Raw genomic sequence first — 27,177 nt, forward strand, 5'->3', positions numbered from 1 at the left:
AACCCTCAGCAAAAAAGGAGAGAGAGACTGTGGCCTCTGCCACAGAAATGATGGATATGGATATAACCAAATTGTCAGAAATGGAGTTAAGAGTAACAATGGTCAAGATGATGTGTAGGCTTCAAAAAAATATTAATGAGAATATAGACTCTAAGGGCAGAAATGAGAGAGAATCTGGCAGAAATTAAAAATGCTACGAAACAAATGCAGTCTAAATTAGACGCTCTGACAGCCAGGGTAAATGACGCAGAAGAACGAATTAGTGAATTGGAGGATGGGATGGTAGAAGAGGAAGTTAAAACGGAAACTTGGCTCAAAAAAATCCAATCTCAAGAATGTAGATTACGGAAGATTACTGACTCCATGAAATGTTCCAATGTCAGAATCATCAGCATCCCCAAAGGGGGGGAGAAAGAGGAAGGTATAGAAGAGATATTTGAACAAACTGTAGCTGAAAACTTCCCCAATCTGGCAAAAGAAACAAGCATTCGTGTCCAAGAGGCAGAGAGGACCCCACCCAAGATCAATGAGAGCAGGCCTACGCCATGTCACGTTTAGTGCATTTCACAAATATTAGATCCAAGGATACAATACTGAAAGCGGCCAGGGGGAAGAAAATACTTACGTACAGAGGGAAAAATATTAGAACAACGTCAGACCTATCTACAGAGATCTGGCAGGCCAGGAAGGGTTGGCAGGGTATTTTCAAAGCTCTATCTGAGAAGAACATGTAGCCAAGGATCCTTTATCCAGCAAGGCTGTCATTCAGAATTGATGGAGAGATAAGGACCTTCCAAGATCGGCAGAAACTGAAGGAATTCGTAACCACCAAACCAGCCCAACAGGAGATATTAAGAGGGGTTCTATAAAAGCAAAAAGACCCCAAGAGTGATACAGAACAGAAATTTACAATCTATAGAAACAAAGACTTCACAGGCAACATGACATCACTAAAATCATTTCTCTCGATAATCACTCTCAATATGCATGGGCTAAATGCTCCCATAAAATGCCACAGGGTTGCATATTGGAAAAAAGACATGACCCATCCATTTGCTGTCTACAAGAGACTCATCTTGAACCTAAGGATACATCCAGACTGAAAGTGAAGGGATGGAAAACCATTTTTCATGCCAAGGGACCTCAAAGAAAGCTGGGGTAGCAATTCTCGTATCAGACAGATTAGATTTTAAACTAAAGACTGCAGGGGCACCTGGGTGGCGCAGTCGTTAGGCGTCTGCCTTCGGCTCAGGGCGTGATCCCGGCGTTGTGGGATCGAGCCCCACATCGGGCTCCTCTGCTGAGAGCCTGCTTCTTCCTCTCCCACTCCCCCTGCTTGTGTTCCCTCTCTCGCTGGCTGTCTCTATCTCTGTCAACTAAATAAATAAAATCTTTAAAAAAAAATAAAAAATAAACTAAAGATTGTAGTTAGAGATACAGAAGGACACTATATTATTCTTAAAAGATGTATCCAACAAGTGGATATGACAATTATAAATATCTATGCCCTCAACAGGGGAGCATCTAGATACACAAGACAATTCTTAACCGGAATAGAGAGACATATAGATAATAATATATTAATAGTATAGGGACTTCAACACTCTGCTCTCAGCAACAGACAGATCACCTAAGCAGAAAATCAACAAAGAAACAGCTCTGAATGACATACTGGACCAGATGGACCTCATAGATACATACAGAACACTCCACCCTAAATCAACAGAATACTCATTCTTTTCAAATGCACATGGAGCTTTCCCCAGAATAGACCATACACTGGGACACAAAACAGGTCTCTACCGAGATCAAAAGACTGAGATTATTCCCTGCATATTCTCAGACCACAATGCTTTGAAATTGGAACTCAATCACAAGGAAAAATTTGGAAGAAATTCAAACACTTGGAAACTAAGAACCATCTTGCTCAAGAATGATTGGGTAAGCCAGGTAATTAAGAAGGAGATCAAACAATTTTTGGAGACCAATGAAATGAAAACACATCGGTCCAAAACCTATGGGACACTGCAAAGGCGGTCCTAAGGGGAAAATACATAGCCATACAAGCCTCACTCAAAAGAAGAGAAAAATCTAAAATGCAGTTTTTATATTCTCACCTCAAGAAGCTGGAGCTGGAACAGAAGAACAGGCCTAACCCACGCACGAGAAGGCAGATGATCAAGATTAGAGCAGAGATCAATGAATTAGAAACCAGGAGCACAGTAGAGCAGATCAACAGAACTACAAGCTGGTTCTTTGAAAGAATAAACAAGATCGATAAGCCACTGGCCAGACTTATTCAAAAGAATAGAGAAAGGACCCAAATTAATAAAATTATGAATGAAAGGGGAGAGGTCACAAGCAACACCAATGAAATAGGAAGGATCAATAGAAACTCTTATCAACAGTTTTATGCCAATAAATTAAACATCCTGGAAACCTATAAACTACCAAGACTGAGACAGGAAGAAATCGATTATTTAAACAGACCGATTAATTATGAAGAGATTGAAGCAGTGATCAGAAACTTCCCCAAAAACAAGAGTCCAGGGCCTGAGGGATTCCCCAGGGAATTCTACCAAACATTCAAAGAAGAAATAATACCTATTCTCCTGAAGCTGTTTCAAAAAATAGAAACAGAAGGAAAACTACCAAACTCATTCTATGAGGCCAGTATTACCTTGATCCTCAAACCAGGCAAAGACCCCATCAAAAAGGAGAATTACGGACCAATTTCTCTGATGAATATGGATGCCAAAATTCTCAACAAGATCCTAGCTAATAGGATCCAACAGTACATTAAAAGGATTATCCATCATGACCAAGCGGGATTCATCCCTGGGATGCAAGGGTGGTTCAACATTTGCAAATCGATCAGTGTGATAGAGCATATCAATAAGAAAAAAGTCAAGAACCATATGATCCTCTCAATTGATGCAGAAAAAGCATTTGACAAAATACAGCATCCTTTCCTGATTAAAACCCTTCAGAGTGTAGGGATAAAGGGTACATTCCTCAATTTCATAAAAACCATCCATGAAAAGCCTACAGTGAATATCATTCTCAATGGGGAAAAGCTGGAAGCCTTTCCCTTAAATCAGGAACACGACAAGGATGCCCACTCTCACCATTATTATTCAACACAGTACTAGAAGTCCTTGCAACAGCAATCAGACAACCAAAAGGGATAAATGTATTCAAATCGGCAAAGAAGAGGTCAAACTGTCTCTCTTCGCAGATGACATGATACCCTATATAGAAAACCCAAAAGACTCCACCCCCAAACTACTAGAACTTACAGAGCAATTCAGTAATGTGGCGTGATACAAAATCAATGCTCAGAAATCAGTTGCATTTCTATACACGAACAATGAGACTGAAGAAAGTGAAATTAGGGAATCCATTCCATTTACAATAGCACCAAACATCATACGTTATCTTGGAATTAACTTAACCAGAGACGTAGGATCTATATTCTAGAAACTACGAATCACTCCTGAAAGACATTGAAGAAGACACAAAAAGAAGGAAAAATATTCCATGCTCATGGATCGGAAGAATAAACACAGTTAAAATGTCTACGCTACCCAGAGCAATCTACACTTTCAATGCCGATCAAAATACCAATGACATTTTTCAAAGAACTGGAACAAACAGCCCTTAAATTTGTATGGAACCAGAAAATGCCCCAAATCGCCAAGGAATTGTCGAAAAGGAAAAACAAAGCTGGGGGCATCACAATGCCGGATTTCAAGCTATACTACAAAGCTGTGATCACAAAGACAGCATGGTACTGGCACAGAAACAGACACACAGACCAATGGAATGGAATAGAGAACCCAGAAATGGACCCTCGGCTCTTTGGGCAACTAATCTTTGACGAAGCAGGAAAAAACATCCAGTGGAAAAAAGACAGTCTCTTCAATAAATGGTGGTGGGAAAATTGGACAGCTATATGCAAAAGAATGAAACTTGACCACTCTCTCACACCACACACAAAGATAAACTCGAAATGGTTGAAAGACCTTGATGTGAGACAGGAATCCATCAAAATCCTAGAGGAGAACATAGGCTGCAACCTCTTTGACATCGGCCACAGCAACTTTTTTTCATGACACATCTCCAAAGGCAAGAGAAACAAAAGATAAAATGAACTTGTGGGACTTCATCAAGATAAAAGGCTTCTGCACAGCCAAGGAAACAGTCAAAAAAACTAAGAGGTAGCACACGGAATGGGAGAAGATATTTGCAAATGACACTACAGATAAGAAACTAGTATCCAAGTCTACAAAGAACTTCTCAAACTCAATATATGTGAAACAAATAATCAAATCAAAAAATGGGCAGAAGATATGAACACACACTTTTCCAATGAAGACATACGAATGGCTAACAGACACATGAAAAAATGTTCAAAATCATTAGCCATCAGGGAAATTCAAATCAAAACCACACTGAGATACCACCTTACGCCAGTTAGAATGGCAAAAATTGACAAGGCAAGAAACAACGATTGCTGGAGAGGATGTGGAGAAAGGGGATCCCTCTTACACTGTTGGTGGGAATGCAAGTTGGTACAGCCACTCTGGAAAACCGTGTGGAGGTCCCTTAAAAAGTTAAAAATTGAGCTACCCTATGATCCAGCAAACTGCACTACTAGGTATTTACCCCAAAGATACAGACGTAGTGAAGAGAAGGGCTATATGCACCCCAATGATCATAGCAGCATTGTCCACAATAGCTAAATTATGGAAGGAGCCGAGATGCCCTTCAACAGATTTCTGGATTAAGAAGATGTGGGCCATATATACAATGGAATATTACTCAGCCATCAGATAGAACGATTACCCAACATTTGCACCAACATGGACGGGACTGGAGTTGATTATGCTAAGTGAAATAAGTCAAGCAGAGAAAGACAATTATCATATGGTTTCACTTATTTATGGAACATAAATAGCAGGAATCGAAGAATGAAGGGGGGGTAAACAAAAGGGGGAATGAACCGTAACAGACTATGGACTCTGGAAAACAAACTGAGGGCTTCAGAGGGGAGGGGGTGGGGGATTGGGATAGGCCGGTGATGGGTATTAAGGAGGGCACATATTGTATGGTGCACTGGGTGTTATACGCAAGTAATGAATCATGGAACACTACATCAAAAACTAAGGATATACCGTATGGTGAATAACATAACATAATAAAAAATTCTTTAAGAAAAAAAACAAAAAACAACAACACAAAAAACATATATGCACCCCTATGTTTACTGCAGCATTTACAATAGCCAAAATATGGATGCAACCCAAGTGTCCACCGATAGATGAATGGCTAAAGATTTGGTATACATACCCAATACAATATTATTCAGTCATAAGAAATAATGAAGTCCTGCCATTTGCAACACTGATGGATCTAGAGGGAATGATACTAAGTGAAATATAAGAAACAGAACAAATGAACAAAGAAGAAGACACAAACAAAAAACCAAATTTAATACAGAGAACAAATTGGTGTTTAACAGAGTGGTAGTGGGGAAGGAGTGGAGAGAGGTGAAATAATAAAGGGGATTAAGAGCACACTTATCATGATGAACACTGAGTAATGTATAGAATTGCTGAATCACTATCTTGTACACTTGAAACTAATATAACACTTAAAGTATACTGGAATTTTAAAAAAACTCATGGCAGGGTCCTTGTTCCTATTAAACTTTTTAGTAACCCTAAAAATTCAGTGACTCTGTTTACTGAATAATCTGCAAGGGTAATTTTTAAAACATCAATAAAATACTTATAAATTAAGCTAATTAAGGAAGTGAAAGAGTTGTACAATGAAAACTGTAAAACATTGCTAATAGAAATTAAGGAAGACCTAAATAAATGGAAATATATTTCATGTTCATTAATTGGAAGACTTAGTATTGTTAAAAGCTCAAGGGACCCTGAATAATTCAAATAATATTTAAAAAAAAGAACAAAATTGGAGGACTCACTCTTCCTGATTTTGAAACCTATTACAAAGCAATGGTAAACAAAACAGCATGGCACTGAAATAAAGACAGAAATATAGACCAAGGAAGAGAATAGAGAGCCTAGAAATAAACTGTCACATATATGGTCAAATGGCATTTCATGGGGGTGTCAAGACAATTCAATAAAGCAAGGACAGTATATTCAGCAAATGGTGCTAGGAAAAGTGTATATCCACATGCAGAAGAATGAAGACGGACTCATCAAACACCACATACAAAAATTAACTCAAAATGGATCAAGGACCTAAATTAAATACCTAAAACAATAAAACTCTTAGAAGAAAACATAGGACAAAAGCTTTATAATATCGGATTCGGAGATGATTTCTTGGATATAATAGCAAAGGTATAAGGAACAGAAGAGAAACAGAAAAAGTAGACTTCATGTAAATTTTTAAATTTTGTGCATCAAAAAATACTATCAACAAGTTAAAAGGCAATTCACAGAATGGGAGAAAACATTTATAAATATCTGCTAAGGTGTTAATATTCAGAATATATACAGAACACCTAAAACTCAACTATAAAAAAACAAACAACCCAATTAAAAAAAGAACAAAGGACTTGAATAGACATTTCTCCGTAGAAGACATACGAGTGGCCAAAAAGCACATGAAAAGATTCTCAACATCACTAGTCATTAGGGAAATGTCAAAATTATAATGAGGCATCATCTCACACCCATTAGGTTGGCTACTATCAAAAAACAGAAAATAAAGAAGTGTTCGCTAGGTTGTAGAGAAACTGGAATTCTTGTGCACTACTGGTGGGAATACAAAATGGTATAGCCAATGTGGAAAACATTATGGTAGTTTCCCCCCAAATTAAAATAGCACTACCATATGATGCAGTAATTCCACTTCTGGGTATACCCAAAGAACTGAAATCAGGTCTCGAAGAGATATTTGCACACCCATGTTCGTAGCAGCATTATTCACAATAGCCACAAAGTGAAAGCAACCCAAGTGTCCATCAACAGATGAATGGATAAGCAAAATGTGGTATATACATACAATGGAACATTTTTAGCCTTAAAAAAATAAGAAAATTCTGCAATATGCTGCAACACAAATGAACCTTGAGGACATTAAATGAAATATAACTCAGTCACAAAAAGACAAACACAGTATGAGTCCACTCATATAAGGTACTTAGAGTAGTCAGAAAATCATAGAAAGTAGAATGGTGGTTGACAGAAACTAGGGAGGGAGGGAGAATGGGGAGCTTTGTTTAATGGATACAGTTTCAGTTTTACAAGATGAAAAGAGTTACAGAGATGCATGGTGGTGACAGCTGCACAACACTATGAATGTACTTGATACCACTGAACTGTACACTTAAAAATGGCTAAAATGGTAAATTTTATGTTATGTATATTTTAGCACAAGGCCAAACAAAACAAAACAGACACACACACACACACACACACAGGCAGCAGCACCTGTGGAAGTTTCCTGAAGTTTAAGACCTCTCTCTTGACAATAGCAAGGGGACAACAGCAGACACTTTACCTCAATCTGAAGGGTAATACTTGAATGAAAACCAGGATTGGATAATATATTCTATTTCACAAAAGGGCAGAAGACTAAAAGACTTTAGAATATTAGTGAGTAAAAAGTAAAATGAGAAAAATGAAGACAACTGAATATAGGATCAAGATTAACTTATAAACAGGAACAACTGGGATTACCTTATTTTGTAGGAAACAAGGCATTTGCAAGGCAGGTTCTGTTTTGTAGTAAGAATTGCAGAATAAAGTAAGGATTAAGGAAGCGAGGACCCCAGAGAAATACTGATTCCCAAGCATGTTTTTTAAAATATTACTTAATGTATCAGACATTGCCCAGGGGAAATACAGATGAAAAAGACAGGATGCCTATTTTATGGGACTCATGTTAGAGAGACAAGTACATCAATCATTATGAGATAATATAATAAATACCATTTTCTGGGAATGTCTAAGATTTGTAGGAGCATAATGAAACAAAAAGTACAAGAGGAAAGGCTTCAGAGCTGTGATATCTGAGCCAACTCTTCATGAATGAGGAGAAATTTGGAGGCAGAAAAAGAAGGATATTTCAATTAGAAAAAAAGAGTATATGCTAAGACTCAGTAGCAAGAAATGAAACTCAAAAATTAGACCTATTCCACACCAGTAAGAGTCCTTATACTATACTAAGAAGTTTAGGCTTTATCCCATAGGCTGTAGGAAACCGATGAAAGTTTTAAAGCTGGAAAGTGACACAAACACAGGTGTGAATTCTGATCTGAGTGTGAGAGGAGGTTTATCCAGGACACTAGAGGCAATGTGTCTACCTGCAATCGTCCAGGTAAGAAATGATGAGATTTGGGGGCGCCTGGGTGGCACAGAGGTTGGGCGCCTGCCTTCAGCTCAGGGCGTGATCCCGGCGTTATGGGATTGAGCCCCACATCAGGCTCCTCTGCTGGGAGCCTGCTCTTCCTCTCCCACTCCCCCTGCTTGTGTTCCCTCTCTCGCTGGCTTTCTCTATCTCTGTCAAATAAATAAATAAAATCTTTGGAAAAAAAAAAAAAAGAAATGATGAGATTTGGGTAGTAGCAGTGATGGGGTGAAGGAGGGTATGCACTCAATGGCATTTTAGAGACAGATACAAAAGACTTGTGTATAACTAGATGTGGTGGGTACAGGCATGTGTCAGCATAACTTCAAAGTTTCTAGTTAGGGTTACTTAGTAAATGGGTTTTCATTAGCCAAAGAAAGAAATACAAGGGGTCAGAGAAGTTTGATAGATTAAGGTTTCACTCAAACGCAAAGAGATGCCTTTGAAAAGTCTAATTAGAGGCATTCTATAGACACTTCAAGTGCCCAGGAAAGATTGTGGGGTTATAGCTAAAAATCTGAGAATCACCAGTCCTGCTTGATGGCAGAGTCTCCTCATAACCTGAAGGAAAACCTGAGGTAGCTACAGGACAGTCTGAAATCTGAGCAACTGAAGCCTAGGAACAGGTGCTGCTTAGGGGGACCCTGTTTAGGCAGAAGAGGTCAACTGCAGACTTCTGGAGAATAACAGAAGTAGAGGAAGAAGACACAGTAAAAGATACTATAAAGGAAAAGAGATATGGAAGAACCAGGAATTACATTCTGTACCATGATACTACAGAAAGCAAAGGAGGAATATTAATTGTACTTAACCATTTTCTTACCAAGTGTTGATGGATACTGGTTTCAGACTGTTTTTCAGGTCTGAGTGATTCAACTTGTGTTCGTGAAGTGCAGAAACAATCCTGGAAATTCAGAAATGCATTAAATAAGTGAAAAATAAGTCACAAGATAAGTAGGGGTGATATGTGGATACAAAGGTCTGGTGACTGGGGTGAGGAACAGAAAGGACAGCACGCAGGAACCTGGAATTGCCAGGATTCATACCATGGAGGTACTCAGTATGGGAGAGAAGGGAGAAGCAGCTGGGTATGAAGAACACAAATTTCATATCTGGTATAACTGACTTGGCACTATCTCTGATCCTTATCCTATCCTTTGGAAGTCATAATATCAATTCATTTTCACTGCTGGTGTTAATTTTTAACCCTTTCATCATCTTTGAAGTTTTGTTTTGAATATTTAGCTAAAGATTATTCTGCTGTACTCACTATAATCAATTTTATTTTAATCCTCAGATTCTTTGTTTCTTAAATGTAGGAACCATGTTTATCCACATTAAACTACACAATGAGTGCATCTGGAACCAATTTTGTTTCTTAAGGTGATAAACATCTCACTTCAACTGAAAGCAAATTAAAAGTAAGAGACTTGGGGCACCTGGGTGGCTCAGTCTGATTAAGTGTCTGCCTTTGGCTCAGATAATGATCCCAGGGTTCTGGGATCGAGCCCCATGTCTCCCGCTCAGTGGAGAGTCTGCTTCTCCCTCTGCTCCTGCTTGCTCTTTCTCAAATAAATAAATAAATAAATAAGCATCTTAAAAAAAAAAAAAGTAGGAGACTTGTTCTACTATCACAATTTACATCTTCCTGCACTTTAACCCGTGGTCCTACAATCATATTGCCAATAAGGAAATGTAACACCTCTATGTGATTTATCAGGTGGGGTAAAGCTGACCTTATTCTAGGAAGAAAAGGTGTGTCAAAAGTATAAACAAATTGTATGAAAGAGACTTTTATAATAAATTTTTTGAAACATCTCATGAACATCTATTTGTATATGAACAGTAAAGTACTAATATCAAATAAGTCTTCAAGATAAGCTCTCCCATGTCTACCTAACACTTTGTAGTCACTTAAAAGTAATCACACTTCCTTTCATTTAAAATAATGCCAAAATTTCTCACTAGTCTAACCAGTCATTTTTTTAGCCTAAATTACTGATTATTTTAAGATGAATTCCTGCAGTTTATATATCTTATCAATCTTACCACAATAATTTGATCTAAATCTCCACTGTCTTATGTAAAACTCACCCCAGAAGAACAGAAGCTTACAATACCATGATAGCTATAGAATCATTTCCTTTGCAAAGTTTCTATTGGTTTGTCTAGAGTGAATAAAATGACCAATAAAAGTTTTTGAAGATGTGTATTACTATTGCTCATAGTGGTTGAAAATAACCACCAGTTGTATTACTATTGCTCATAGTGGTTGAAAATAACCACCAGTTAGGTCACTTACATATTGTATTTGATATTTACATACATTTTGTAACATTTACTCTGAGTCTTTCACAATAGTCGTTAATACCATTGTACAGAAAAGAGTTAACATAGCAGGCCTAAAACTGCTATCCTTACAAAAGGCTTGCTTGCAAAGTTGACCTTTGGCTGGTATCTGGGAACTTGGATTTTGGGAGGGTTCCCACCTTTCCCTGGTAAGAACAGATCATGTGCTTAAACTGTGTAAACAATATGGTTTCTGCCGAATTACTGGTTTTTTCCTGGAAGTCTGGAATTTGTTACCTGTTAGCAGAAGGTACCTACATGATCAATCCCCAATAAAAAGCCTGAGAATGAGTTTCTAATGAGCTTCCTTGGTAGACAACATTTTACACATGTTGTCATTACCCTGGGAGATAAGCACATCCTATGTGACTCCACTGGGAGAGGATTCTTGGAAGTTTGAGCCAGGTTTCCTCTGAACTTTACTCCATGTACCCTTTTCCCTTGCTGATTTTGCTTTGTGTTCTCTGGCTATGATAAATCTTAGTTATGACTACATGACTAAGTTTTGCAAGTCCCAGCAACCTGGAGGTAGTCTTGGGGGAACCTCTAATACGGTTATCAAAATATAGTCACACATAAAAAAGTCTTTCTAAAAAATGTCCATCACTTTTTTTTGATGGAAGAAAAGTTAACTTAAGACATATTGGGCATATTTTTAGAGACGCCAGGGTGGCGCAGTCATTGAGCGTCTGACTCAGGTTTCAGCTCAGCATCTGTGGGATTGAGCCCTGTGGTCTCAGCATCTGTGGGATTGAGCCCTGTGATGGGTTCCACACTCAGCTCGCAGTCTGCTTAAGACTCTCTCTCCCTCTGCCCTTCCCCGCTGTGCACACACACACACTCTCTCTAAAGTAAATAAATAAATCTTAAAAAGAAGAAGAAGAAGAAGACATATTGGGCATATTTTTTAAGCTTATATTGACCCTAATTTATTGTCAAAATAAGAGTAGTGAACAATGTTTTTGGTTTATAGAAATATAGAAAACATTTCATAAAATAATACAGACCTCCATTTCATTATCTTTATATAAGAATTTTCACAGTTCAAAAAAGTGATCGCTAATGTGAAGACAGCTAAAATCAGCCATTATAGCAAAATGTTTTTGTTGACCTCTCCTAAAAAAATGTTAGCATGTCCATTAGCTGCCCAAGTTATAAAACTCATAAAAAAACATTCATAGCTTACCCTTCAAAACATTTTTTATATCCACACTGAATGAATTAGATGCTGGTGAATAATAGCTCATGAAAAATACACATATTAAGGTCTTTTAGGCAGCACAAATGATTTAAAACCATCCAGAAACCTCCCCAAAATATTTTTAATGTAATTTTTTAATCCACTACCTTAATAGCCAAATGAAAAGAAGTTATACCTAAAAGAGAATCTAAAGGAAAATATCTTACTTATGCTGCTCCTTTGAAAACATCATTTCTTAGCTCTCCAACAGAGCATAAAACTTGAATGGGGAGAAATCCTTCATAAGTATAAACCTCAACTTTATCTCAGTTGTACAAATACCTCATTTAGGAAAATATTCAAAGAATACTAAATATTTCATCATTACAGGAAGTATATAATTAAAAGTAAAATTATTAACTGAATAAATTTAAATCACCCATTAAGTTCTATTATTTTTCACAAAACCCATAATTATAGAATAGAATAAATTTTTTTTTCCAAAATCCAGAAGCCCTGGGAATCCACACAGTCCTCTAAATCTCAGGATCTTCATCTATCAAATGCCCTTTTACATCTCATCCAATTTACAAACTGACATAAAATTGTTAATCTTAAGTAATCCTTTAGAACAGGGGTCCACAAACTATATGGTCAGTCTGACCCACTACCTGTTTTAGTGAATAAGGTTTTACTTGAACACTAACACACTCATTTTCATGCCTTTACATATTGTCTACGACTGCTTTCACATAACAACCGAAGAGTAATTTATTATAGAGACCACATAGCACACAAATACTATCTGACCCTTTACAGAGAGTATTTGTTCATCTCTGCATTAGAAAATGAGGTGGATATTTCATAACAACTTTCCAGATAGATAAGGCTCCCCACCTTTTTTTTTTTTAAGGTTTTATTTTTATGTAATGTCTACACCCAACATGGGGCTTGAACTTACAACCCTGAGATCAAGAGTCACATGCTCTACTGACTGAGACAGTCAGGAGTCCCTAAAGTGCCCCCTATTAAGTAGAAAAGCTTTACTTTAAAAATAAATGCATTCTGTATTTTCCATATACCAAACAAATCATACAATAAATCCAACAAATGCATTCTGTATTTCCTCACTTCATAGTTCTGCCTCTCAGACTTGGCAAATGATGCAGTGGATTGACAGATAGGAGTTTGAGCCCTGGCAATTCTTTGCCATCTTGGGCCACTCAAAATAAGCATTAAGCCACCTGCCCTGCCAATCACTCATAATTTTGAAGACTGAAAGAGATATAATATATGAAAGTATTAATAAACTGCAAATCATCATACAAATGCACCCATCACTTTTTAAAACATCACTACTTTAATAAAGTCAGATACGGTATTATGTTCTATTCAAGACATGATGAAAGACCTAAAACTACTTAACCTAAATAATATTTTCTATAGATTGAATATTTTTTTTTAAGATTTTTTTTTTAATGTGACAGAGAGCCAGCCAGCGAGAGAGGGAACACAGCAGGGGAGTGGGAGAGGAAGAAGCAGGCTCCAAGCAGAGGAGCCTGATGTGGGACTCAATCCCGGAACGCCAGGATCATGCCCTGAGCCGAAGGCAGACGCTTAACAACTGTGCTACCCAGGCGGCCCAGATTGAATATTTTTTACCATATGATGCCTGGTTCTCAATCTAGATCTATACATCATATTATACATTGATCAAATGTTTTTTGTCTTGTTGTTAAAAGGCTTATTTTTAATATTATTTTGCTTGCCTTTGATCTAATGGGAATTTGTAAAAGGGATTTTTTGAAAAATTTAAGGATAAGGCATAGCTAACTAGATGGGAGAGGCATATATCTAAGTACAGTATGTGTATGAAAACAAGTGGGTATGGGACAAAGAAAAATAATAATGAATATATCAGAAAAGTAAAGGAGAAGCTCTTTTTTAAAGCAACAAAAACTCAATGAGAATTTAACTCATTTTTTTAAGACCAGAAGCCATTCAGGTCAAAATTACATCTCAGCATAACAATATCCCATCAGAATATGCCTTCAGTTATGGCTCTGCACTAATATCTAACTACTCTGATGGCACAAAATTAGATCTATGCTTTTTTTTATTCAGATTTCTTTATTTATGCTATTTCATTTTACAGATTTTAATTATTTGAGAGAGAGAGAGAGAGAGAGAGCACAGAGGGAGAATGAGAGGGAGAAGCAGACTCCCCACTAAGCAGAGTGCCTAATGTGGGACTTGATCCCAGGACCCTTAGATCATAACCTGACCCGAAGGCAGACACTTAACCACCTGAGCCACCCAAGTACCCCTTATTTGTCTGAGAGAGACTGACAGAGAGAGCACGCGCACGGAGGGGGAGGGGGAGAGAGAATCCCAAGCTGACTCCTTGCTGAGCACGGAGCCTGAGATCATGACCTGAGCCAAAAACCAAGAGTCAGAGACTTAACCAACTGTGCCACCCAGGTGCCCCAAAATTAAATCTATGTTAACACAAACTTACCAAGAGAGACATTGAATCGTTTTAGTTCACAGAAAGTATCAAAAATCCATCTACTCCAAAAAAGATTTTTGCTTTATCTTCAAGATGAAGAAATATCCTATCATAAAAAACAAAAGCAAAATAATTTAGATTTACATAAAAGTTCTTACTTGCTATAAACCCATATGATATTTAGGCAGCTATTCTTTGACACAAGGTCTAGAGGCATTTTTGAAAAGTGTCTTTACTGAGCAATTCCTGTTTACAGAACACTATTTGGGATCTGACATCACAACAGAAAGACAGAGTTAAGTTGAAGGGAGATTCTGAGTATTTCCAAAGACCAATATACCTGCATCTCTCCTTCCCTATCTTTTCTGTTCTTTTTTTTTTTTTTTAAGAAGCTTAAGCAAATGTGAAAGCAATACAAAAATCAATGTTGGACCCACTTACAAATATACCCCAATAATTTTCGATGATTTCAGGTATGAGTAAATGTTGAAGGTTCCAAAGCTTCCTGATGGGATTAATTACCTATTAAATCATTTGGGGTCCATGACCGGCAAATTTGGGAAAAAATCTGGATTAGTAACACACTAGAAATAACATTTTCTTATTGCCATGGTTTTTTTTTTTTTACGATTTTATTTATTTATTTGAGATAGAGCGTGCACAAGTGGGGGGAGGGGCAGAGGGCGAGGGAGAGGCGGACACCCCACTCCACACCCAGCAGGGAGCCAGACTCAGCTCCATCTCAGGACGCAGGGATCATGACCTGAGCCAAAAGCAGATGTTTAACCCACTGAGCCACCCTGGCACCACTCATTGTCATGTGTTTTTAAAAAAGAAATTTCTTTTCAGTTTTCACATAAAAATATTTTCTGTAGGCTGAATATTTTTTACCTTATGATTCTTAGGTCTCAGTTATACTCTTCATAGAATTTGACAAATATGAAAGATATGAAGATTATACAAATAATTCCTTTCCACTTTCACTAGCATAGTATTAATCTCAACAGTTTATGAAGACACTGTAACAGATTCAGAAGTTTAAAATAGCAACTTCCTCAGATTCAAGGAACTACAAAGGCACTACCAAAACTTTCCAGATTTTTTCCTAACGGAAAAGGTGGCAATGTTCTAAATTTTCTAGTGCTGGGTGTTTCGTTATACCCAACCAATATCATCTCTTTCTTCTTAATTGTGGCTTATTATTTCATTTTAATGAAATCTCCAAGTTTAATCAAGGTATCTGCAAATATCTAAGCTAAATGAAAAAGAAAAGGAAGATTTTGTAAAAAATAGATATTATAGCGCAGCATCCAATTTTACTGCTAAGGAAAGACATGAATTTATTCAGGATATTTACTACAAACCAAAAGTAGAGAACAGAAGGAAGAAAAACCTGAAAAGGTGTGATTATTTTGTCACCTGCTATTCATTATCATCAATTTAAGACAGTGGCATTTGCTGTATTACAAAAGGGGGACAGCAATACCTGCCCTGCCCACCTTCCAGGGTGACTGAGATCAAGTGAGATACTTCATCTGAAAGGGCTCATAACTACCAAACACTGTACCAATGCAAGAGCTTGAGTGGAAGCTCTGAAAGGTACAAATATCAGTGGTGGCAGCTCAAAAAGGTAAGGCTCATTTGGAAAGCAAGTTGGCAATGTTTCAATTACCATGAAAATACTCATACCTTTTGATCCAGTAAAATTCTCACTTCCCATAATCAACTCCAAGGAAATGTCCAAATAAATGAAGAAACCATACACACGTAGAAAGTCATTACACTGTTAATCTGAAGCAGCCAAGTTATTCATTCCACACGTTTAATGAATGGCTACCATGGTCAGGCACTGGGGACACTCACTGGTGATCAGGGCAGACAAGGCCCTGAATACTTGCAGTTTACATTCCCACAAATAGGAAGATTAGGGATGGTGTGATTAACTCAGTTTTCTGGTTATCAGGATTTTGTTTCTTTTTCCACTTCATATCAGTAAGTTCTTATATAACAAAAAACTTTAAATTCCAATCCATTACCTGTATTTCTGAAAAACTCAGAAGAAACTGACATGATTTTTGAGAATTGCTAGTCCTAAAGCAGTTGTCCCACTGGGGTGATTTAATCCCACAGATTTCTACTTTAGATACGCCAGAAGATTAAGAGATAATTTTACAAGACATTTTGAGGTCAAGGCAGCAGCTGCACCTGGTGAAGAATGGTGGTGGGGTGGAACGGTTAGATTCACCGTCATAATTTCCTCCTGCATGCCCTTTCACTAGATATGAATATAAATCCTTTTTTTTTTTTTAAGATTTTATTTATTTATTTGACAGGGACAGCCAGCGACAGAGGGAACACAAGCTGGGGGAGTGGGAGAGGAAGAAGCCGGCTTCCAGCAGAGGAGCCTGATGTGGGGCTCGATCCCATAACGCCAGGATCACGCCCTGAGCGAAGGCAGAGGCTTAACGACTGCGCTACCCAGGTGCCCCAAATATAAATTCTTTTTAAAGAAATCATACTTGAGACCTATATTTTAAAATATATTACATCAGTGTGGTCCCTTGCATTTGTATCTAACAAGCTAATTAGGGTAAAGCTTTATAAATAATTTAAATTTGCCATTGTAGAATGGTTCGTCCAAAGTCTTTAATATCAAAGGTTAAAAATTTCTGTGAAAATCATAGGGCGCATTCATTTACAGAACTCGGATTTTGAGTTAATTTAGGCATCCAACAGAGGCTATTGTTACAGGCGATGAAAAAAAAAATACCACACCGATTTAACTCTGCTGAGCCTTACAATTACCGTAATTTTCAAAGGTATCTTGAGAAGCCATAAAATTTTTAAAATTATAGCGACGCACAACTCCGTAAGATTTTCCAAACTTAGTATCGTGACTCATGCTTTCAAAAAATATTTACTGAGTGCCTACTGTGCGCCAGACGGACTCAGTGCTAGGCAGACGCTGTGTCACAAAATCCTGACCAAGTTTTGAGGAAAAATGTATTTGACACAACAAACCCACGAGGAAAAAACACAACGCTGAATTTAAATATTGAGAACACAACGAAGTTGGGCGTTTAATTTTGCAAGAAGTTCCTTCCTAGTCCGGCTTTGGGGAATCGCGACAGCGAACTCGCCGAAGGTGGTACACAGAACCTCGGCCAGAGTGTGTCTTCTGTTTGGAAACTTCTCCAGGCTCGGGAGCGCTGCCAAAGGTGAGAAGGGGTGGGGGTGCGGAGAGAGCACTTCGGGCAGCTAGCGCCCTGCGCACCTGGCAAGCACCGCCTACTGCGAACACAGGTGCCTCCGCCACTGGGCGGCCCGGGGCTCAGGGGCCGCTCGCCAAGCCACGCCACGCCGGACTCCAGCCACCGTCCGCCCGCTGCCCGGGCTTGGGTTCGAGGCGCGGCGGCCAGTTCTAGCCTCGGGCTTGCCGAGCGTGCGCGGACCAAGCCGCGCTCCCTCACGTCCCCGACCCGGCCCTACACCTCCCCCTCCCCGGCCTGGCCTCCCCTCATTACCCTGGCGGCGACCAAGACCAGCGACTCTCCTCAGGCGGCCAACGGTGCGGGACTTGGCGGCCCCGGGAGCCCAGCCCGCCGAGGGGCACCGCGAGCGTACAAGACCCGCTCCCAGCGCGGGCCGCGGGACGCAGCAAGGCGGCGCGACCCAGACTGGGGCCGCAGGCCTGGAACTCTGCCCCAGCCCCAGGCAGTCAGCCCAGACTGGACTCGCCCCAGGGTCGCGGCCCCGCCTCCCGCCCCGGGGCCTGGCTGCTAGGGGGCGGGGTCTTCTAGCTCAGGGGCGGGACAAACGCGCTACAACTCCGAAGGGTGAGGGGGCGGACGGACAGGAAACCACATTTCCCGGCAGGTCGCGCGCTGGCGCCGTGAAGGCTGCTGGGAGAGTGGGTCTCCTTCGCTCTTCTCCAATATGTGGGGCTGCTAGGGAGCCGACCTCGCTGCAAAACTGAAGTCGCCGAGTGATGATGTTGTGAAGTCGCTCCCCGTCCCCGCCACGCCCGGGCGGTTACTGGCAGCGGCGGCCGCTTCGGCTGCAGCTCTCAGGCTGCCACTGCTGTAGATCCTATTCCCTGAGGGACCGCGGGCGGAGAACGGAGGACATCGGACCATTCTTGTGAGTAACATTCCCGCGCGTGACTCGAACTTGCCCTTGCCAGCTTCTCCTGAAAGCAGAGGAGCCTCCACGTCCCGAGCTCCTCCCGGTCCTCGGGGGTCACGCGCGGACATCAGAACCGAAAGCTGGGTATCGCAGGCCTGGGTCTTCCCCGGGTCCCCGCCCCGCGGTGGGAAGTGATTTGTTTCCCAAGTGTGGGTGCGAAGTGATGGTCTCTGGGCTCTGGTCTCCGGGTTCATCCCCCTGCACCTCTAAGGATTGGCAGTATCTCATTTTCTGCCGGAGAGCATCCACCCGGAACCCCATCCCTGACGGATGTGCGGCTTTAGTGTCTGGAGTTAAACCTTAAGCCTCGGTCACCATCTGTGATGTGAGCGAAAGGAGAGGATGTTGCAAAGAGCTCTTTCTATGCTGAATTAGGCTTTTCTTGCGATTGATTTTGGGCCAGATACCATATATGCTTTAGAAGAAACGGTTAACTTTAGTTTCAAGCGTAAATAATAGATGTTGGCAGATGTCCTTTTTAGTACCAGCGTAAAGATAATCTCCCAAACCTTTAAGAGTTCTGGGTCATAATAATAATGGTGAAATCAGTTCATTGCCCACGAACCTTATGTTAAAACCTGCAGTTTCTGAGCCAGAAAAAAAAAAAGAAAACCGAAAGCAGTAACTTTTCACTGGAAAGTCATCAAGCTAAAATAGACCATGTAAATAAAATGACATGTATCCTTCCAGGTTTTTAAAAAATATATTTCAGGAAAATCTGTCCTGACCTTCATATCTTTGTTGTAGAATTGGAAGTCTGAGTTACAGTGATCTCCAAATAGCATGTTAATAGTGTTGACGTGACACTTCAGAACAAATTGTGAAGGACATTTGGTGGTGGGAAAGGGCAGAGATGAAGACACTTCATCATCTCAGCAGTTTTTCCAGCTTTCTATTTTTAAAATTAATGTTCAACAAGTCTCAGACATTGAGCAATCACATGTATGAAAGACAGTGTTTTGTTATTTTACAGGTTTTTATTCACATGTTGAAGGAGTCATAAGAAAGAACAAACATTTGATTACATTTGACCCTTGAACAACAGGGGAGTTAGGGGCACCAACCCCCTATACAGTTGAAAATCCATGTATAATTTTCGACACTCTAGAAACTTTACTAATAGACTGACCAGAAGCCTTATTGATAACATAAACAGTTGTTTAACATATTTTGCATTATGTGTATTACATGCTGTATTCTTACAATAAAGTAAAAATGGAAAAAAGAAAATGTTAAGAAAATTATAAGGAAAAGAAAATACATTTACTGTACTGTATCAAAAAAAATCTGTATATATGTGGACCCTTACAGTTCAAACCCATGTTCAAATCAGCTGTACTTTCAGTCAGCCAGGCACACCAGACATGAGCTCCATATACGTTCACTCACTTAATCACTGTAATAACCCTGTTGTGCTAATCTGAGGCTCAAAGATTTTGCTTACATTACAAGTGGAGAGTCAAACCTAGAGCTGCCTTGTGTCAAAGTTACGGGTCAGGTAAGTTGTACCTACATCAGAAATTATTCACCTTAAAGTCTGGATGATTCAAAACTATTTTCCAGCATTATTTCCTAATACTGGTTCCTTATACACCTTGAATATCTAGAAGAAGTTCTGAGCGCCTGCTGTAGTACTTTTGAACAAAGTGTTCTCTCTGCTTGCCATTCCTGTACCCCATAGAGCTGCTCATTACAACCCCAAAAGCCTATTCCGAATCCACCTCAGTTTACTTGTGTAAGGCATGATAGGATTGGATTTTCATCTCGAAGGTCCTTTCTAGTTCAAAGGTTTAGTGATTCTACAATTGAAAATATGAGCCAAAGAATATTATTCTCCACTGGAAACTGGAAAACATGATTAACATCAATAGTCACAAAGAGCAGAAAAACTAGTTTCTTAAAAATTTTATATCAATACCCAAAATATGTTAAACACCAATATAAAGAATGAGACAAAAAGTAATATATTATTTCATGATTATTTTGAGCTCTTTATATTTTATCTGTAGCAGTTTTTGAAGCTCTTTAGTTACCATCTTGTTTAGTTGCTAAGAAATCTAAGGCATGAAAGTAATACATTTAAAATGACTTAGTAAATGAAGGGACTAAATTATTCATGGTTTCCAGTCTTAATTGCTCAGACCTGCAGTGTTCATGTAGTAATAGGAAACATTTATGTAATACTATGTGTTAAATACCTGTCTTAATGTTTTACCTATATTATCCTCACAGTAGCACTATGAAGTGTTTTTGTAGATAGGCAACTGAAGCAGAGGGTAAATTAACATACGCAAGGTCATTCATCTACTAAGTGGTGGAACTGGGTGTCAAATCCAGGCAAGGTCAGAATCTTTAACATTTACTGAGCCCTGGGGTTCCTGGGTGGCTCAGTTGGTTAAGCATCTGCCTTCGGTTCAGATCATGATCCCAGGGTCCTGGGATCAAGCCCCACATCAGGCTCCCTGCCAAGCAGGGAGCCTGCTTCTCCCCCTGCTTGTGCTCTTGCTCTTTCTCTCTCTCTCGAATAAAAAAAAAAATAAAATCTTTAAAAAAAAAAAAAAACCAAAAACATTTACTGAGCACCTACTGTGAACCAACCCCACAATTGGGTGTTTTCATTATAATTAGATCATTTATCTGTACAACTACCTTAAATAGAATGTAAGTTCAGCATTTAGTGACTGCCCAAAGCTACAAAATAAGTAAATGGTTGAACCAAGATTTGAACCCACTCTTGCCTTTCTTCAAAGCTCTTCTTCTTTCTTCTATTTTCCCTTAATAATCAAATCTTTATTAAATACTTGATGGGCCAGACACAGTGCTAAGGATTTAGCCTCTGCTCTTAAGAAACACAGTCTGGGGGCGCCTGGGTGGTGCAGTCGTTAAGCATCTGCCTTCGGCTCAGGGCGTGATCCCAGTGTTCTGGGATCGAGCCCCACATCAGGCTCTTCCACTGGGAGCCTGCTTTTTCCTCTCCCACTCCCTCTGCTTGTGTTCCCTCTCTCGCTGGCTGTCTCTGTCAAATAAATAAATAAAATCTTTAAAAAAAAAAACACACAGTCTGAAGAGAGAAAGACACAATTGTTATAGTGTATTAATAGGATAGCAGTATACAGAATGCAGCATACAGAGGTTCTGTAGGAACAGAGAGAAAGGGCAGTGTGAACTCTGCCTGTAGGGTGAGAAGGCTTGGTCCAGTCTTAGAAAAACAAATGGGAATTAGCCTGGGCAAAGAAAAGAAGGGGTTGTTTTGGGCTGAATTGTGCCCCACCAAAAGTTATATGTTAAAGTCCTAACCCCTATAACTTCAGAGTATGACTGTATTTGGAGATAGGGCCTTTGAGGAGGTGATTGACTTAAATGGGGCATTTAGGGTGGGTCGTAATTCATTGTGACTGGTGTCTTTATAAAAAGAACTTTAGAAACAAAAAGAGACACCAAGGATGTGTGCACAGAGGAAAAAAATTATGTGAGAACACATTGAGAAGGTGGACATCTGCAAACCTCAGGAGAAACCAAGCCTGCCAACACTTTGATATTTGACTTCTAGCCTCCAGAACTGTGAGGAAATACATTTCTCTCGTTTAAGCTACTCAGTCTGTGGTATTTTGTTATAGCAATTCTAGCAAACTAATTCAGGGATGTTCTAGCAAATGGAATGACATACAAAAAGCCTTTGAGGTATGCCAGGTGATTAGGTTTCATGGTAAGAAGTGTTGAGAGATGAAGGTGGAGATTAGGCTGGGGCCGTATTAGGACAATTTTGTATGAAACACTAAGGAGCTGAACTTTATCCTAAAGGGGATGGCATGGAGAGGGTTTGTAGCAGAGGAAAAACATTGAATATTTATTTTAGAAAGACTACTCTGACCTTTGTGGAGGATGGATTAAAGGGGTTAAGACTGGAAGCAAGATCAATTAGGTAGAAGCTGAACTAAATACTTTCTCAGAATATTGAAATGTCAACTAAAACAGAACTATTGTTAACATAAGGGAGATTTTAAAGGCACAGCTAACCCTTAGGGCAAACACGGAGGATTTAGGAAGAATTTTTATGTACCTCTTTGTACCTAGAAACTGGCTTTACTTTTGACATTTTGCTTTCCATAAATAAATAAAGCATTACTCAACTATCACAGAATATTCAGTATTTTCCAACTAATAGACAATTTTATGGTGCTTACACTATTCTAAGCCAAGCCCTTTGACAACCTTATGAAATATCTACTATTACTATTTCCATTTTATACATAAAGATATCAAAGCACAGAGAAGTTAAGTAACTTGCCCATGGTTGCATAGCTAATGGCTGTGTTCGATTCAAACTCAAGCAGTCTGTCTTCAGAGTCTGTGCTCCTAGCCATTATACTACATGTTGCCATATATTATTTATCAAGATCTTCAACTACCTATGAAAGGAGGAGGGCGTAATACAAAAATAAATTGGGTATGTATGCTGTAGGGAGTATTAGTTTATCAGAGGAGATAAGGAATAATTATATGGTTAAAAATGTTTTAGAGAGAAGTGGAGAGTATTGGGAAGTAATCTTACTTCAAGTTGGGGCTTCTGGGAAATCTAGCATTGGGAAAAAGTGGCATTTGAACGGGGATGTGAAGAATGGCTACACTTTGAATATGTAGAAGGAGGGAGAGATATTAAAGATAGAAGAAATCACATGAACAAACTTACAGGATTGGGAATTTCCTGGTGTGTCTAGGGAGCTAGTAAATACAATCTTGTTTTGGCTAGGATATATTGTGTGGTTGGAGAATCCAGTTTGGGGGTCATGGGGACAACAAATGTCTGGGAAAGAGAGGTCTTATGGATTGAGGGGCAATGAAAATTGTGAGGTTTGAAGTCAGATGATTCAGGTATATGCCAGATGTAATTATCTTTTAGGAGAAGATAAAGTTCGTCTAGTCCCAACTTGTAAGTTAACAAGTCCTATCTTCACTGTCTCACAGATCCCTCTTATTGTTTCCATTCAACTCAATTATGCCTTTATTACAATAATCCAGGCATCATGTGATAAAAGTTTTAAATTATTTTTGTCTCTAATCTTTCCATCTTGAAATTTATCCTGTGTTCTGACTCCAGATTTATTTCTCAAATGTCACTTTTTTTGTTAAAGATTTTAAGTAATCTCTACCACAGCTAACGTGGGGCTCGAACTACAACCCTGAGATAAGAGTTCCATGCTGTATGGACTGAGTTAGTCAGGTGACCCTCAGATGTCACTTTTTATTTAGAAACTTGTTTCCTGTGGGATCAAGTTTAGACTTCTTAATCTGAACTTGTCAAGTTCAAAGCTCCAAGTAATTTCCCAGTAATCATTCCCACTTAAATTGGTCTGTATACTAATGCCAAACTGGCTCTGTCTGCTGTTTGCTCTGGGGCTTCTTTTTTTTTTCTTTGCCTTTTACCTACTGGATACTCCCCTTCTCACTATCCAAATATTTCCTTCCGTGGGAAACCCACTTAAATCTTACTCCTATGTGAAACCAGACCACTTAAGCTGAAAAGAGCTTTCCCTCCACCTGACTGTATAATTTAATACTCATTAAATATTTATTATCTGGTGGTGTTATCTTCTTCTCTGAGATATCCTAGACCATTAGATCTAAGATTTAATCTAGATTATGGAACTCATTAGAGCTCTCCCTAATAGATCTTAGATTTGTTAGATCTTTAATCTCCCTTAGGGCAGATTGTATATTGTTGTATGCCATTGTATACTACTTTTTAAAAAATCTCTTTTCAGTCTTTCAGTTTAATTCAAGAGGCATTTATTGAAAACTGTTCAATAAGCAGCTGATTGACCAGTTGTTAGCTCGGCCATTTTATTGAAATTTCTTATGTAACAGGCTTCTTAATATGTAATGTTCCTAGCTATACTAACTCACATAACCTTGGGGATATCCTGTTTAACCATGCTATATTATGATTTTTTTGTGCTAGAAAATGAGCATACTCATGGTATAGAGGTGTAACTAATTCATGTTGTAAAGATCATTGAGGTCTTTGAAGCTTATCCATATGTATCTGTCAGTGTTTGCCAAACTTCAAGTTTTTTCTCTTTAGAAAGCTTTCTGACAATAGAGTAGGAATAGCTCAAATAAAATAGGGTCTAATTTAAGAGTGTTGACACTATTTTGTGTTACAGTAGAGTTGATATGTGCATAAATGGTGAAAGAATTCACCCACCGGCTCAGTTCATAGTTCATTTAATAACAAATATGTATTGAGTTGCTTAAGCTTCTGCCATTATATTCTCATTCTGATCAGCAAGGAAGAAGAAAGGAAGAAGATGTAGCACTTCCCCCTTCCTTCCCGAAAGTAAGTTGTAATTTATGTTGTGAAAGAAACAACTTACATGCTGAGTTAGAAAATAAAGGTGGCAGGGGAGGCAACTTTAGTTCAGGTGGACTGGTAACTTCTCTCTGAGGATAATTTTTCAGCTGAGATTGGAAGGGTGAATAGTAGTTACCATATAAAGAATAAGAGGGAAGAATATTCCAGGTAAAGTGGACAGTTACAAAGATCCAGAAATAGAAGAGAGTGTAATGAAGAAGTAAAAAAGCATGACACAAGGCTGTGTCTCTGTGGCTGAGTCTGAGCAAGGAGAGTGGTGCAAAATGAAGGAAGAGAGTAGTCAGAGGCCAGGCTAGACCAGATGTGTGGATTTTATTCTAGGTATATTTTTTTAAGGAGTTTAGTTTTTAAAACATTTTTCTTGTCTTAGAAGAGAGAAACCAAGAAATTGAGTCTGGGGGCCTATTAAGGGTTGGTTCGTAGACTAAGAGATAATGATGGTTAGAATTAGGATGATAAAAGAGGGGATGAAGAGAAGTGGGTAAATTTGAGGTATTAGACTATACAGGATTTGGTAATGGATTGGATGTGGAAGGTGAAAGAAAGGAGTGGATCAATTCAAGGATTACAATCGGCCTGTGAGAAATTTGAGTGGATATCTGTAAGAAGTCTGGTCCGAAGAGCCAGATTGGGAGTTATTAATAGTAAAGAAGTAGTTTAATCTGTGGTAGTGATTGGTTTGCACAAAGGTAAATGAAAAACAGCAGTAATAAAGAACACAGTCACAGCCGGAACTTTAGGAAATACCAACGTTTAAGGATCAAGGGCAGGGAGCTAGGTGATCCAACAAAGGAATGCATTCATTGTAAGATGTAGGCTTCAGGAGAGCCATAGGAAAGTAAGAAGTAGTTTAATCTGTGGTAGTGATTGGTTTGCACAAAGGTAAATGAAAAACAGCAGTAATAAAGAACACAGTCACAGCCGGAACTTTAGGAAATACCAACGTTTAAGGATCAAGGGCAGGGAGCTAGGTGATCCAACAAAGGAATTTGAGAAAGTGCATTCATTATAAGATGTAGGCTTCAGGAGAGCCATAGGAAAGTTGAAGTAGGGAGTAGTCAACAGTACTGAACCAGAGATATATAAGATAACAATTAACAAATTACCATTGGATTGGTTAGCAGGGCCTGTTGGTGACTGAAGGGAAGCCAGTTTCAGGAAAAATCAGATTGCAGTGTGGTTGAGATATGAATAAAAGATGAGGAAAAAGGAGAGTAAATACTCTGAAGAAGCTTGACTGAGGACAGAGGGCAGTAGCTAGAGGGGAACCCAGAGTCTTGAGGAAGGGAGATTTTGAAATTTTAGTTTTATCTGTTTTTAATAAAATGGCAGATTTTGAGCATTATAATATGCCAAGGAAGAGGGTGTGGCTAGTGGATAGGGATAACTGGTAGAGCAAAGTTTAGAGAAGGCAGGAGTAGAGACTTTTAAGTAACATATATTTCATTATTTTTTCACTGGGTGGACATATACATATGGTAGACAAATTGAAAGGTATATGATGAAAAATAAGTTTCTCTCCCCCTTCTGCTTTCCAGCCACCCAGTTCTAAGAGGATTGCTAATTTACACACCCATTAACGAGTGTGCAAGTACATGAAGGAGGTTATGCTTGTACTTAATTCTGAGAGTTTGGAGAGAAAGCTAGCTATAGATTATGCGGATTTATTGGTGGGTGGAATAAAAGTAAGAGAGATGGAGAACAGTGGGGGTTCAGAGATTAGTATAAAAGATGTGATACGGAATTGTCTCAGAAAAGGACATTTAAGAGGATAACAGAGGGTATGCCTGTGGTGTGAGGCCCATGGGTGATGACTGATTTTACAGCAGCCCATTTCCCATGGTCTTGTGACCTTTTCAGGAGAACTTAACTACTACTTTATATTTAAAATGCATGTCAACTTAGAAAATGAACTTCTCAAAAATTCATCACTTAAATAAATACATGTTAGGGGTCCAAGTGCCAAAGCTCTGCTTTCTATTCTTACTGCTTTCAGTCATAGGCATGTTGTGTGTGGTACTTTGAGGTTATTAAGACCAGTCGTATAAATCAAAACAAAGGGAAACTTGTTGGTTAAGAAAGAGCATTCTCTGTCTGAAGGAAGAAAGGAAGAGAAGGAGACTAGAAACCAATTAAAATGTCTCCGAGATGGTACTACTGTTCCTAAAGCACGTAATTTAACAACTT

At 39.0% G+C, this 27,177-nt stretch overlaps 2 protein-coding genes across 8 annotated transcripts in view; one reads left to right on the forward strand and one right to left on the reverse strand.

The window, feature by feature from the left end:
- The window catches only part of STRADB (STE20 related adaptor beta), a 43,397-nt gene extending 25,232 nt beyond the window's left edge, over nucleotides 1–18,165 (reverse strand). The window contains exons 1-3 of one of the 4 annotated variants that reach the window (XM_040641930.1): nucleotides 17,957–18,160; nucleotides 14,442–14,538; nucleotides 9,218–9,298 (exon numbers count right to left, since the gene is read on the reverse strand). In XM_040641930.1, coding sequence (XP_040497864.1) covers nucleotides 9,218–9,298; nucleotides 14,442–14,453 — 93 coding nt within the window. In that variant the 5' untranslated portion in view covers nucleotides 14,454–14,538; nucleotides 17,957–18,160. Of the gene's footprint in view, nucleotides 1–9,217; nucleotides 9,299–14,441; nucleotides 14,539–17,956 lie in introns of all 4 variants that reach the window. The other 3 variants (XM_040641935.1, XM_040641933.1, XM_040641936.1) reach the window with 3 other exon arrangements.
- Nucleotides 18,166–18,281: 116 nt separating this feature from the next.
- TRAK2 (trafficking kinesin protein 2) overlaps nucleotides 18,282–27,177 on the forward strand; it is a 67,183-nt gene continuing 58,287 nt past the window's right edge. For 2 of the 4 annotated variants that reach the window (XM_008687361.2, XM_008687359.2), the window contains exon 1: nucleotides 18,282–18,572. The gene's annotated coding sequence lies outside the window, so the exon portion shown is untranslated. The remainder of the gene's footprint in view (nucleotides 18,573–27,177) is intronic. The other 2 variants (XM_040641920.1, XM_008687358.2) reach the window with 1 other exon arrangement.

Source organism: Ursus maritimus, unplaced genomic scaffold, assembly GCF_017311325.1.
Source record: "Ursus maritimus isolate PB19 unplaced genomic scaffold, ASM1731132v1 scaffold_1, whole genome shotgun sequence".
Lineage (NCBI taxonomy): Eukaryota > Metazoa > Chordata > Mammalia > Carnivora > Ursidae > Ursus > Ursus maritimus.